The 15,149-nt window shown below is 45.8% G+C and overlaps 1 protein-coding gene across 1 annotated transcript in view; it reads right to left on the reverse strand.

Annotated features, from left to right (window-relative positions):
* Positions 1-392: 392 nt before the first annotated feature.
* The window catches only part of LOC103266593 (probable 2-ketogluconate reductase), a 26,767-nt gene continuing 12,010 nt past the window's right edge, over positions 393-15,149 (reverse strand). Inside the window, exons 2-6 of the mRNA XM_008064229.1 lie at positions 9,446-9,830; positions 7,702-7,873; positions 7,162-7,340; positions 4,393-4,489; positions 393-928 (exon numbers count right to left, since the gene is read on the reverse strand). Of these exons, the coding sequence (XP_008062420.1) occupies positions 772-928; positions 4,393-4,489; positions 7,162-7,340; positions 7,702-7,873; positions 9,446-9,827 (987 nt within the window). The 5' untranslated portion in view covers positions 9,828-9,830 and the 3' untranslated portion in view covers positions 393-771. The remainder of the gene's footprint in view (positions 929-4,392; positions 4,490-7,161; positions 7,341-7,701; positions 7,874-9,445; positions 9,831-15,149) is intronic.

A 15,149-nucleotide genomic window follows, 5' to 3' on the forward strand; every position in this document is an offset into this window, starting at 1 on the left:
CTGGGGCGGCTTAGCTGACTGCGCAGTGGGCGCGCTGCGCTGGTCAGCGCCCTGACTGGTCGCTGCGAGCGTGTGCAAAAAGAACGTATCCCTGTGAGCCCCTCTAGTAAGTCAATCGGTCGTGAGACCTCCGACCTATAGCTGTGGGTCAGAGGTCCCAGAGGCCTGGCCCTGCGACTGGTGTCAGGTGGGTGCAGTCCCGTGGGGCCTGACGCTGTCTCCAGTGTGGGGACTGAATTGCATTAGGACACGAGCCAGGTTCGCTGCACAGTGCTTACTGTGAGAATCCCACACATCTGGTGTTGTAAGTGTTGTGAGAAACTGAGTTTGCTTCTTCCACACAGTAGGTCACTAGGAAATTCATAGATCTAATCCAAATTGAAATGAAAACCAAGCCTAAGGTTTTAATCAAAACCCAGCTATTTGCCAGCTGAGACTTGAGATGAGCGATCCTTCTCTGGCATGCCCAGTTTCATCATGAACATAACAGGCATCCCCTCGCAGAGCTGTCCTTCTTGCTTCTTTTTCCAGTCCTCCACAACAGTTACCTTAGAGCACAGAGCTGTGGAGCACGAAGTGAGATTAGGAAGCAAAAACGTAGCATGCCTGTGATAGATGCTAACTATTTTCATTCTTAAAGTTTTTCCAGCCAAAATGCTATCAAACCAGTCTATGTGGTGTGTCTAATATTTATAATATACAAAATACGGTTTTCTTCCCCCATTTAATCTGCCACATTTCCATCCCAGTGAATTCTCTCAGCCACATAAATCATTTAAGCAGCACTTCATTAGGAACAGGGAGACCACTGAGAGAAGCCAGAATGCTTTCAACTAGATTTTGCATCATTTGTCGTCTGGCCTGATGAGTTGCACTTCCAATGTGTGGGGTCAGAATGACATTCTTCAACTTCAACAAAGGATGATCTCTGAAATACAGGTTAATTGAAGAAAATTGTTAGAGTTGTTTGGTCTCGTTAACTTCATATTCTGATTTAACCCTCCCAGGGAACATCCCTACCCTGGGATAGGGAAGGCCAGGGGGTGCCAAAATCACACTGAGACATAGCTACCACTCAGTTAACCCTGGGATGGGAGACCAGTACTGGGGATTCAAAAAAGTATTTCAACTACACTCAGGTGCTGACTATACAATGGCACAACATGCGAGATGGATTCAACATACCAGCCCCCCAGACAGAAAAGGGTTTCAGGGGAGACGGGTACTGGTCCAGGCATCATGGGGCAAGCTGATTTTACTTTTAATGAGGAGTGACTTTTAGAGGGGAAAAACTTGTTAACTAGAACTAGCAGATTAGAGGGAGTTACCTTCCAGAGAAAGGCAAGGATAGTCAACTTGTAAAGGTGGCATGGTGAGGTAGGGCCAGGCATACTCAAACATCATGATGGATATTCAACACTGGAACCCAGCATTGGAAAAGGGCTGTAACCTCATCCCAGGACTTCTTGACTATTTTAATGCAGACAGAGGCTGAAGTGGCCATGGGCAGTGGCCCTCCATCCTGGCTGCGAGGATCAAGGAGCCCCAAGGTAGTCTCATGGACTCTCAAGCCTACGGAGTTATCTGGGGTTAATTGTAATTAACCTCAATGCCCTATGACTGCCCTCACCCTGGGACCCATGGACATAAGGCGTATCCTCTGGGACAGTTAGCGGGAACAGGAACTATTCAGCATAACATCATGTCATCCCCACAGGAAGAAAGTGGGCCTGCTGTGGAACAGCACACAGTGGAACGAAGGCAGTGGCCAACCTGGAACCCAGGAATAACCAATCAGGGTCCATAATAGTATCTGGTATAAAGGCAAAGGCTGAGTCTGTTCAGAAGACATAGGAGATATCACTGTAATTCTTTTTTTTTTTTTTTTTTGAGTTGGAGTCTCACTCTGTCATCCAGACTAGAGTGCAATGGCTGCTCCCGGCCACCGCAGCCTCGACCTGCTAGACTCTGGCGATCCTTCCGCCTCAGCCTTCCAAGTAGCTGGAACTACAGATGTGCACTACCACGCCCGGCTAATTTTTGATTTGTTGTAGAGATGAGGTTTCGTCAAGTTGCCAGGTGGGTTTCGAACCCGTGGGCTCAGGCAATCCACTCACCTTGGCCTCCCAAAGTGCTGGGATTACAGGCAGAGCCACCGAGTCCGGCCTCACTGTAATTCTTAATGATCGGTTCTAAAATGAAACTGAATTGTTCCATGACCATGTTGTGATATGGTGTAGCATTAGCACCATTGCTAAGATTCAACTTCCTATGTAAATAAGTTATATGATAATAATAATATATGATGTTGATAATTAACTGTATTGGGAGACAAGCTAGAGCCTCTTCAGAGTATAATACCATTAGAAAAAGCCTGGTCTGAGGAAAAACTGGTTTTAGCTAAATATCAGCTAATTCTATGCTAAGTTGTTCTGGACAGGGTCATCACAAGGTAGAAATACCAGTAGATAAAGGGTAAAAACAAGTATGTAATCAAACTAGTTAAAAAAATACAAGAATATATGTATTTTTAGGCTTTATAGGATAAGTTAGTTGTTTCTTTAAACCTATTCCTCCTCACACTGGCTCCTCCAAATATTAGGTATACTTATACTGATGCTAGTACGATATCTGTCATATAAATACTATACTAAACATAGTTGCTCAAATAAATATGATCATTTTGCTGTAGGGCATCCTAGGCCAATGGCCTGGCTAGTAAAATGTTAACTCAGCAGGCATACTTGGGGTACTCCAACTTGCACATTCCAAAGACAGGACTGGCGGCTGGGTGCAGAAGATCATACCTATAATCCAGCACTTTAGGAGGCAGAGGTGAGGGGATTGCCTGAGCCCAGGGATTCCAGACCAGCCTGGGCAACTTGGCAAGACCTCATCTCTATAATACATCAATAAAAATTAGCCAGATGTGGTGGCGAATGCCTGTGGTTCCAGGTACTTGAAAGGTTGAGGTAGGAAGGATTGCCTGAGCCCAGCAGGTCGAGACTGTGGAGGCCTTGAGCATGCAACTGACTGGCTCTAGACCAGCTCCTGAGAGAGAACTTCTGAGCCCTTGAGATTTCCTACCTTATAAGAGTGTCTTTTTATGCTTGGGGCCTTCAGCAATGCCAGGTAGTTTACGCTAATGATGTAACTTATAGGGAATGTCTGTTTTATTCACCTGAATCACACAGAATCAGTCTAAATATACAATTTCACAAATATATGTAAAAAAACAATTGAGGGACAGGTGTAATGAGGCTTCCAGGAAACACGTGTGTACAGGCTAATGTGAGTATGTGATTCCTCTACAGAGACCGGGACGCAGCATGAATGCTGTGCTCGGCTCTCAGGAGCACATTTTCACAGGACTCTAAAAACTATCAGTGCTGGGAGAAGATGACAATGTAGTAACATGTCTGAAAATCCCATCACATAGGCTATAATTGAAGGGTAGAGGTCATTTAGCCTCAAAAAATAACTAGGAAGAAACACAGCAACTCCACAAGGTTTATAAAAGAGAATGCCCAAACTTATTCTTTGTTGCTACTGAGGGTGAGCAGGGGTCAGCAGGTGAAGGGGAGACTGTTTGGCGGACTAAGAGAGGGCTATTGCCGGGCTTGGTGTCTCAGCCTGTAATCCCAGTACTTTGGGAGGCTGAGGTGAGTGGATTGCCTGAACCCGTGGGTTCGTGACCCACCTAGGCAACTTAGTGAGACCTCATCTCTACAATAAATCAAAAAATTGGCCGGGTGTGGTAGCGCATGCCTGTAGTTCCAGCTACTTGGAAGGCTGAGGCGGAAGGATCGCCGGAGCCCAGCAGGTCGAGGTTGCGGTGGCCGGGAGCGGCCGCTGCACTCCAATCTGGGCGACAGAGTGAGACTCCAACTCAAAAAAAAAAAGAGAGAGTGGGCTATTGACACAGTTTTTATCCATGGAGCCATGACCCACAGCACCCAAGCTCCACAATCTGTACATGAGCAGCTGACCCAATGGGACAAGGCCAAGACCCTGCATTTCCATGACTCAGCATGGCTGCAGAAGCCAACAGAAGCAATTGTCTGTGGACTCTGCAACCCTCTTATCAAGAAAGACATATTGGGGCTGGGCACAGTGGCTGATGCCTGTAATCCCAACCCTTTAGGAAGCCAAGGAGAGAGGATTGCTTGAGCCTAGGAGTTCGAGACCAGCCTGGGCATCATACTGAGACCCCCCCAACTCTAAAAAAAAAAAAAGTTTTTTTAATTAGCCAGGTACAGTGGCACGCATGTCGTCCCAGCTACTTGGGAGGCTGAGGCAGGAGGATCATTGCCACACTGAATTCCAGGCTAGATGACAGAGTAAGACCTCATCTCAAAAAAAGAAAACACGTGAATTGTGTAGCCCTGTTACCTGGGCAGGGGCTCCGGGTGTGTCACATCCAGTGCCGCTGCATTAATAATCCCAGTCTGAAGAGCTTCCACCAGCGCATCCTGATCCACCAGCAGACCTGTGTCAGTGAGATAGCTCCTCTGTAATTGCCAGTTTGACAGCATTCAGGAGAGAAGCTGTGGTCATATCAGCAGCTACTTCAAGCACATCTTTTTTTTTTTCTTTTTAATTGAGTTAGAGTCTCACTCTGTCACCCAGGGTGGAGTACAGTGGCATGATCATAGTTCACCACAGCCTCCAACTCCTGGCTCAGGCAGTCCTCCCACCTCAGCCTCTTAAGTACTGGGACTATAGGCACACGCCACCATACCTGACTAATTTTTTAAATTTTTTGTAGAGGCAAAATCTCACTGTATTGCCCAGGCTGATCTCGAACTCCTGGGCTCAAGCAATCCTCCTACCTCAGTCATCCAAAGTGCTAGGATTACAGGTGTGAGCCACCACACTCAACCTTCAAACAAATCTTAATTTTTTCTAATAGCATATTTAGAGTTAAATCAAAAGTCTGACAACACATAAACTTCATACTGCTTGATTTATTATGAAATGTAATAAAACTCAGGTCTGATCCCACCATGCACCAGGCTAGGAGCTAAGCCCCTTATGTACATTATCTGACTGAATCTTCAAATGACCCAGCAAAACCACTATTCATTTTACAGATGGAGAAACTGAGGATCCAAGGTTACAAACTTGCCCAAGATCACATCACACCCATGCCAAATTTGAGTCCAAGTCTGTCTGACTGGGGGCCCCTCTCATTCTACCACACTACTTCCCAAAACCACCACAGGGTTCCAGCTGAGGAAACAGACCTCCCAACTAGTTGATACCTGCCTTTAAAAACTAAACAAACACAAACATGATCCATAGCTATGATTTCAAATGCAAAATGGTGTGGTGTGGTGAGTAGTAGCAGCTGAGAAGAGAAACCAGTTCCCTTTAGACTAAGCCCTGCGAGGAGCCCCTGACTGAGGTGCTTCCTCCACCCTCACCAGTGAACCTTCATCCAAAGTCACAGTACAACACATCCCTTGCTCACCCATGTGGCTATTGGAGGAAGCCCCTTCTGAGGCCTTCCCTGGGGTGTTTGTTTGCCAGGAGTCATGTTCACCCAGCCTTGGTGTGAAGAGCATATGGTCCTTCATACTCACCTCGGAGGGCTAAATTTTCAGAGACCTTTCAAATACATTAGCCCTGTGATGTTTTGTGGCAAGTGCCGTCTTCCTCATTTTATAGACTAGAGAGCTGAACCTAAGTTGTATACCCAGGGTTGCTGGTGTCACTCCTACATCCTCTGGTGTCTGCCAACAGCACCCTGATTCCCTCATATGCCTCACTGGACTCCTCTCTACTGCCCAAATACCACAACCAAACTGTAGAGCAACCCTTCTACCTCCTGCATGTCAATGTCAAGTAACCAAAGTAATACTAAAACATCTTTGAAAGTGACAGCTCAGAAAATTCATGCCCCTAAATTCTGTTTCATTGACACTCAGAGGATCAAAACACTGCCTCCCCAAATAATACCCAAATTTGGATTTGAAAACCCCCATGTTGTGGCACTCTCATCCTTTTTGCTACTAATTTGAGGCTAAAATGATATAAACAAAAAAATAAGGAATATTTCTGAATAGAGAGTAAAATTACCTTCCAGGCGCAGTGACTCATGCCTGTAATCCCAGCACTTTGGGAGGAGGAGGCAAGATTACCTGAGCCCAGGAGTCTGAGACTCTTACTCTTGAATCGCTGTCCAAGGTCGCGATACACCACACCCCTCGCTTGCTCATGTGGTTGTTGGAGGAAGTCTTCTCTGAGGCCTTCCCTGGGGTGCTAGTTTTCCAGGAGCCATGTTCACCCAGCATCAGACATCATTGAGAACATGTGGTCCTTCACTCACCTTGGAGAGCTGAATTTTCAGAGAACTTTCAAATACATTAGCCCTGGGAGGTTTTGTGGCAAGCACCATCTTCCTCATTTTTTTGTTTGTTTTTTGGTTTTGGTTTTTGAGTTGGAGTCTCCTCTTGTCGCCCAGGCTGGAGTGCAGTGGCACACTCATGGCCACCACAGCCTCGCCCTGCTAGGCTTAGGTGATCATTCTGCTTCAGCCTTTCAAGTACCTGGAACTACAGATGCATGCCACCATGCCCAACTAGCTTTTGTGATTTATTGTAAAGATGAAGTCTCACCAAATTTCCCAGGCTGGTCTCGAACCCCTGAGCTCAGGCAATCCTCTTGCCTCAGCCTCCCAAAGTGCTGGGATTACAGGTTGAACCACCACACCCAGCCTTCTCATTTTATAGACTAGAGAACTAAACCTAAATAGTGTACTAGGGGTTACCAGTAGCACTAGTGTCACTGGGCAACTTGGTGAGACTTTATCTCTACAATAAATAAAAAATTTAGCTGGGCATGGTACGGCATGCCTGTAGTTCCAGTTACTTGGAAGGCTGAGGCAGAAGGATCGCCTGAGCCCAGGAGGTTGAGGCTACAGTGGCCAAGATCGTGCCACTACACTCCAGTGTGACAGAGTGAGACTCCAACTCAAAAAACAAAATAAAATAAAGTAAAATTATCCTAATTCGCCTACCACCAATCTAAGTGGATTTTCCAGACCATGGCAGCCATTCAGAAAAAGGGTCAACTGGAAATGACAAGAGGACAAGTGAGGGATTTCCTCCTGTATCATTTTCTCATCATGTGGCTTTCAGATAGAGGTGGAGCTGGTACCTCTGCCGATGTTGATGAGGATGGCTGTGGGCTTCATCAGTCCCAGCTCCCTCCTCCCGATCATCATTTGCGTCTGAGGTGTCAGATTCACTGCCAGCATCACAAAGTCTGACTGTCGCAGCAGGTCATCCAACTTCTCACAGTAAGTGGCGCCTACAGCTTCCTCCTCCTCCAGTTTCCTGCAGTGGCAACAAGGAAGCAAAATCACATTCTCTGGTCAGAGATCCATTAAGTGCCCCAGGGTGAGAGGCCTTCCAGGAGGCATCTTTCAGAGGGGCCAGTCTGTCTTCCCATTAGGCCAGACCCCCCCACCCCAGGGGTCTAGGAGGCTAGAGTCCTGGTGAATGAAACTCTTTCAGTGAAAAGAAATCAGTTGCATTTCTCGGCAGTACCAAGGTCCCCCTCTAGGCCATTAAGTCTACTTCTAGGAAGGAAAGAGTGGAGAGTCTCCCGAAATGGAAGGACAATACACCCAGCCATGCCGAAGGCAGTGCTGGAGAAAGCTCTAATCAGTTTGTTCCAGAAGTCCACTGAATTTACCTGCGGCTTCTGTTGTGATACAGAATCTTCATTTCAAATGCTCTGGCCCTCTGGGCGATCTTGTAGCCAATAGCACCCATGCCAATGACCCCCAGGGTGGCCCCTGTCACCTCATGGCCCATCCAGTTGACACAAAAGTTCTCCGTAGCGGGTGAAATGGCCATCTGGTATCCTGAAACACCCCACAGGCAGCGTGATCAGAAATGGTCCCAAAAGCAAACCCACCTCTTCCTGGGCCCTTTGCCAAGTTCCAGGGCCAGACTGTGCATGGAGCATGGCATTCACACGTTTCTGCTTCTACAACAGGAAGGCAGGAACAAATGGTAGTATCCTTAAAGCAAAACCAGAGCATCCTGCTATAATGCTTGAAAACAGAAACTTTTCACATTAAGGAAGGACTTTTGGTTAAAATGAGCTTTTCCTAGCGGGAAAATGAGGTGTGAATCAGCAGCCAGAAATGGAAGGAGCCTGGTCCCTGCTGTTTTCTGGTACCCCTCACACCAACGCTGTACCTCACATGGACACCACACTCACACAGATGCTCCCCCTCACTCCGATGCCCCACCTCACACCAATGCCCTACCTCACTCAACGCCCCACCTCACTCTGATACCCCACTTCACACTTCATACCGAGGCTCCACCTCACACCAATGCCCCACCTGATTCTGACATTCCACCTCACATCAATGCTCTACTACACACCCAAGCTCCACCTCACATCAATGCTCCACTTCACACCCAAGCTCCACCTCACACCACACTCCACCTAACATTGACACTCTACCTTATCAACGTTCCACCTCACCCTGACACCCTACCTCACACCAATGCGCCACCTCATACCAATGCCCCACCTCGCATCAATGCCCCATCTTATACTGACACTCCACCTTACACCAATGCCCCACCTAATACTGATACTCCACCTCACATCAATGCTCCACACCCAAGCTCTACCTCGCACCAACACTCCATCTCACACTGATGCTCTGCCTCATACCAGTGCCCCTTTGGGGAGGATGGGCATCTTGAATTGCTGCATGATCTTTTTGGGGGGTTCCCAGAGATCTAGTAGATTCTCCCTACTCACCTGTAGGCCATGACTCCAGGGTACATGCTGACCTGCCAGATGAGTGGCCCAGGGTATTTCCATAATTGTTCTGAAATATCACTTCACACACATTTTGCATTTGGTGGGGGAGAAAACAGATACTACCAGACATCACTGGACTCCATCTGCTCTGGGTTGGGTGAAGTGACTCCAGTCTTCAGTGAAATAAGGCCCAGATGTAGTGTGAAGAAATTGGGACCAGTAAGAGACATGTAGTTTAAAGAGACCTATTTGCATATTTTAAATTATTTTAACATACATTTGGTTTTGGGGGGTTTTTTTGTTTGTTTGTTTTGAAACAGAGTCTCACTCTGTTGCCCAGGTTGGAGTGCAATGGCTTGATCATGGCTCATTGCAGCCTCCATCCCTTGGGCTCAGACAAATCTTCTGCCTCAACCTCCTGCATAGTTGGAACTACAGGTGAGCACCACCATGCCCAGTTAGTTTTATTTATTTCTTTTTTTTGATAGAGACGAGGTCTGGCTATGTTGCCCAGGCTGGTTTTGAACTCCTGGACTCAAGTAATCCTCCTGCCTCTGCCTCCCAAAGTGCTAGAATTACAGGTGTAACCACTGTGCCAGCTAACATTTGTCATCTGATTGGAAAACCAGTGTCTCTGATGAGCATTTACCTTCCAGGACTCTGCGAGCTGAGACCAGCAGCAAGGCCATCCCCAGATCTGCGGTGGGACTTGACACAGCGTGTGGAGTGTTGGCTACCTTCACGCCAAAGCTGGCGATGAGTGGCAGGTCCAGGTGGTCCACACCCACCCCTGCGCTGGCCACAATCTTCAGTGAGGGCAGGCTCAGCAGGAGCTCCCGGTTAATATCTGGTTTTCCACCCCATATGTATATGGCTTGGATCTTTCGATTGAACTGTGTTTTATTTTCCAGAAATTCTTTCATGGTAATGAGATTAAAGTGCTTCTGCAGATCTCCAACATGATCCTCACAGATGCCATGTGGTCCTTCAAACGCAGACACCAAAACCCCAGGCATTTCCATATCACTCATGACCTGCAGGGAGACAAATGCGACACCTGCAGTTGGGGAGGTGTCTTTAAGAGCAGCCCATATGCTCTTCTGCTACTCACAAATTTTCTCAATTGCAACAAGGCTGGTAAATTCCAATAAAACTTGAAAGCCAACAGACCCAGCGCTCTTAATGAGCCAATGTCTCTGTCAGGCCTATTTCCCTATCATACCTGGGACTTTATTTCTGCCCTTTTACTGGCAGGGGTAGCAGTTCCAAGTTGACCCTTCCTGGGAACCACACCATGAGTATTGCCCACTGTGGAGTATAGTTGAACGACTTACTCAGAAGGGATAGGTATCACTTCTGAATAGCTCCAGCAAAGACCTTAGCTTCTATCTTGGCTTCTCTGGCTCTGGCTCTGCTTATCTGTGTCTCTCCTCTCTCCTTCTTTCCCTTTCTCCCTGTCTCTCTGTTTCTGTCTGTCATTTTCTGTGTCCATCTCTGGGAAAAACCATCAACCTCGTTTAGAGGTGGCCCTGTGCAGAGGTCCACGTGATTATCTTGGAAGTGGATCTTACCAGGCCTGCCAAAGCCTGCAGTGCGCCTTGCCTTGAGACGACACAGCCCTGGCCAAGTCCATGAGAAAATCCAAGCCAGAACCACCCAAGTGAGCCACTCCGGGGTTCTTGACCCAAAGAAAATGTGATATAATAGTTTCTTGTTTCCAGTCATTAAGTCTTAGAATAATTTATGTATGCAGCCAGCGGTGGGGAGGCACCTCCATCTCCCTGCTGGGTCAGAGAATTAAACTGACAAAAGACAGATCATTAGGAAGAAGGCACACAGATTGATCTAACACAAGTTTTACTGGCACAGGAGCCTCATTAAGGAAATAAAAACCCACAGAAACAGTTAAGGTCAGTTACTTAGTGAATCAAACAAGAAGTCCTAAGTCGTGAAATGTGACAAGGCCACAGGTTTGCTTGAACCAGGTGGTTTAACTGGGCAGAGAAGTGAGTAGAAAGATAAGGCTTACCTTCATGCTGTTTGTATAGATTTCCCTTAGTTTCAATTTTTCCTCTTTGATAAGAACGTTATTTTACAGGGGGACATACTTTACTTGATAAAGGTCAAAGTGATCTATTTTGCACCTACTGTTTTTTAAAGTGCCTTTAATTTAAAACAGCCAAAATGCCAGAGCAGCATATTTTGGGATGGCAATTGTTAACTACTACACAGCAATAACTAATAAAACCGATCATTTTTACTGTGAAAGTAAAAAATATTATTGTCTTCAAATTAATTACAATTTTATGTTTTTTGTTCTGATTGAAAATAAGATATTTTTGGCCAGGCGCAGTGACTTGGCCTGTAATCCCAGCACTTCGGGAGGCTGAGGCGAGAGGACTGCCTGAGCCTGGGGTTTCAAGACCAGCCTGAGCAACTTGGTGAGACCTTGTCTCTACAATAAATCACAAAACCTAGCCAGGCGTGGTGGCATGCGTCTGTAGTTCCAACTACTTGGAAGGCTGAGGTGGAAGGATCGCCTAAGCCCAGCAGGTCGAGGCTGTAGTGGCCATGAGTGTGCCACTGCACTCCAGCCTGGGCGACAAGAGTGAGACGCCAACTCAAAAAATAATAATAATAAGATTTTTTAAACATGTATAGCTTTCCTTTAAAAAGAAAACCTGTTTTTTTTCCAAGCCTTGAGGCTAATGAACGCATTTTATCTTTGGGTCACTGGAACTTAGTAGGAGAAAGAAAGCTAAAGAATGTTTAAAACCTTAGAAAATAAGTGGTTAAAAAAAACACTTGTGTTTGCTTTTTTGAATTTGGTTTCATTCAAGATAAGAATATTTTAGTTTATCTCATAGGGAGGCACTTGATTCCTGACTCTGTATCTTTGACCTTATACTAGCATCAGTTAAAGGGCAAGACACATCCATCATATTACTATTTTCAGTATTAGAATGTGGAACAGGTCCCAGATTCTCCAAGTGGCTTGTGGCTGCCCCTGGCAAACAGAAGAAGTAGGAGCAACAGCAGCCGGGGGCAGTGGCCCATGGCACACCTCGTCCATGTCTCAGTCTCTTGCTCTGCGATTCTTTTCAACGAGCACCAGACTGGACCAATCTCAGTCACAGGCAGCAGCCCATCAAGGGGGTCTGAGACAGAAGTCAGACACAAAAGCCACATTCTTGAGAAGTGAGCTGATACTGGACCAAGTCTGAAGGAGCCCAGTGGGTCAGCAGATCTCAGCCTCCTGAAAGGTCAAGCCGCCACAGGGCCCACCCGACACCCAGTTCCCTCTCTTTCTAGTTTCTGCATCTGATAGGCAGGGTACCCTCTGACAAGAGGGACTACGGCTGAGCATTATATTAACCACCTGTATTTTGCAAAGTCAAAGGTTAAATTAAACCTGCCCATGAAATGTGGAAACCTCAAAATTTTTACAGCCTTGTTTTTGCCTAACAGGGTGAAATTTCCAGCATTTATATTTCCCAACTGTTGTGTACATTCTCCTTATATATTCTATTTGAGCTGCTAAAATAGATTACAAACTTATATTCCTCTTATAAGATGATTGCTTAATTTAAGAAAAAAGAATATACCTTTGTTGAAATTGCCTTCAACAGACTCCAAGTTCAGGATTTTCTTCTTTTAAAGCCCCTGGAAGATTGAGACCCAGAAAGAAAAATAAAGTAGGATGAACTTCCAACTGATTCTTTGAGAAAAGTCAGACAGATGGATATTTGTAAGTCTTCTTGTCCCCAGGACAGTGAGGGGGTGTGGATCTGCTGACCCTTGAACTGAGGGAGCCCAGAGGAGCCTCTGCACCATTGGCTCACCCCAGTGGAAGGATGGGAGGGGCACTGGGGCAAAAGGACAGAGAGGACTGACTGACTGCAAAGAGGGGGGAAGGGGGAGGGAAAGGGAAGTCAAGAATGTATTTTCTTTTTTTTTTTTTTTGAGTTGGAGTCTCACTCTGTAGCCCAGACTGGAGTGCAGTGGCCGCTTCCAGCCACCGCAGCCTCGACCTGCTGGGCTCCGGCGATCCTTCTGCCTCAGCCTTCCAAGTAGCCAGAATTACAGGCATGTGCTACCACGCCCAGCTGATTTTTTGATTTATTGTAGAGATGAGGTCTTGCAGCCCAGGCGGGTCTCGAACCCGCGGGCTCAGGCAATCCACTCACCTCAGCCTCCCAAAGGCGCGGGATTACAGGCTGAGCCACCGAACCCAGCTAAGAATGTATTTTCAATTTAAAAATTATAAAGAAATGTAAAAACTAAATGCATCCAATAAAAATATTGTTTAGTATTGGGGATAGAGAGAAACAATAAAGAGGAGGTGAGGAAAGGAAAGATGTTGAAAGGATGAGAACCAGGCAGGAGAAGAGAAGGAAGAGAGGCGAGGGGGCAGGAGCCTGCTGTGTGATAGGCTGTGCTTCTCCTGAAACTCACTTTTCTTTTCTTTTCTTTTTTTTTTTAACGAAAAACAGACTTCTTTATTGTACACAGTAGAGAATATAACGCAGCATGGCAGGATGTACACGGCCCTGCGCAGGGGTAAATATTTCAAATCAACTGGCAGATTAAAGCCTTTCTGCACTGTAGACTCTGGAAAAGAAGCAAACAAAAAAACAAACAACCCCCTAGCCCCCCCCAAAGAACAAAATCCACCTGGGAGGTACATGAATCCAATGCAAATGCAACGATGATGCCTCTGTCCTATGTCCCGTGACAGCACAGGCCACGTAGATTCAGCAGGGGAGAGGTAAGATCAGGCTTCAGAGGGTTATTTCCATACTTGCTAAGACAGCATAAATCCATCCCCCCCAAAAAATCCCAAATCAGGATAAGTAAAGGAAGAAAAAAATCTATACAGCATTTACAACAAATAAATCTCTAGCCAGCTAGGGGCAAAATATGCATCTATGTATAGATTATGTGTAGGTTAGAAAGCTATAAATATGGTTTAGAAAGAGTCCTTTGATTAGAATACAATGCTAATTAGGGCCCAAGCTATAGGTTCACCACCTCTGTGGGCTAATTAGCTTCCAATAGAGGAGAATGTTATGTTTCCATAGCTATGATGTACAGTCCTTATCCCTGCAACCCTCTTTACAAATGTGCTGTTGGTCGTAAGGAGGACTGCTGGACCTAGGGTGTGCCCCTTTAACAGAAAAGCAGTTCAAAGCACGTGTCTCACACTCACAGAGTCAGCAGTGCCTGCTTCGCACACAAGGAACCATGCAATCCTTCCTAATGCAGTAAGTGTTGTAGGGAGCACAGAATTCTACCAAAAGAGCAGGCAGCAAGACACTACCACTTTCCAGTAACTTTTCCTCTGCACTTTGAGCTCAACTTTCACATAGCTTTAGCTTGGTTGTTTAAAACTTTCCCAATATCATACAGCAATCAGAATAAACTTTTTTTAAAAAATGGCAGCAGCAAACTAGAATGCCAGCACTATTTTTACCTGTTGGTGTCACATGTAAGTCTCAAACCCCACTGAATCACAGGTAGGGTTTAAAGTCCAAGCTTTAAAGAAAAAGGAAAATGAAACAAACTGATGAAATAGAAATTGTCATCAGTCATGCCCAGGGAAGAATCCCTAGGGTTCCCACCAGGTGACCAGGTTTCAAAGGACACAACACATGTTATGTACATATGCTTTCCAGAGAGGGCATGTTAGTGAACCTGGGGAACTATACACAGACAATCTAAGCTGTGTCCAGGCTGCCCTACACACTTCAAAAATGTACAACTCAGGTGCAAACATTCCATCAGGTTGTCTGGTGCAGAAAGCACAAAGCAGGCAACAAAGTGGGCTTTTACATGGCTAAGGGGAAGCCCCCAGCAAAGCCCCTCTCAAGCTGCAATGTCTTCATTAAGGCAGCACGGCCCTGGCTAAAGGAGACGGTGCACAGTTGCCCAAAGGTTTGGGTTTGTTTTTTTGCTTTAAATATCAAAACTACAAAAATCAGTTTATAAACCATTTTTCCAAGACAACCACCAAAACAAAATAATCCCCTGAATCCAGGCAAAACAAAATACGGTCAAAAGTGTAAATTGCCCTTTTCCTAAAATGAAAGCTATCCACACTCAGCCATGTGACTGGGAAGAGAAAGGGGGATTGCTTTACTTGGTGACCAAATGACTGGAAGGTTCCCAAGAATAGCAATGGTTTATGACTTGAGAACTATGGAGTGGGTAACAGCTGTTGTGATTGTCCCCCCTTTTTTTCTAGACTAAGGGGAAACATTTCAGATCGAGCTAGAAGCTCTCCAAATTTCAAGATACATTTCTTTTTTTTTATTTTTTATTTTTTATTTTTTATTTTTTATTTTTTTGAGTTG

This window comes from Carlito syrichta, unplaced genomic scaffold (genome assembly GCF_000164805.1).
Source record: "Carlito syrichta isolate Samal-C Ts95f unplaced genomic scaffold, Tarsius_syrichta-2.0.1 Scaffold100632, whole genome shotgun sequence".
In the NCBI taxonomy this organism is placed as follows: Eukaryota; Metazoa; Chordata; class Mammalia; order Primates; family Tarsiidae; genus Carlito; species Carlito syrichta.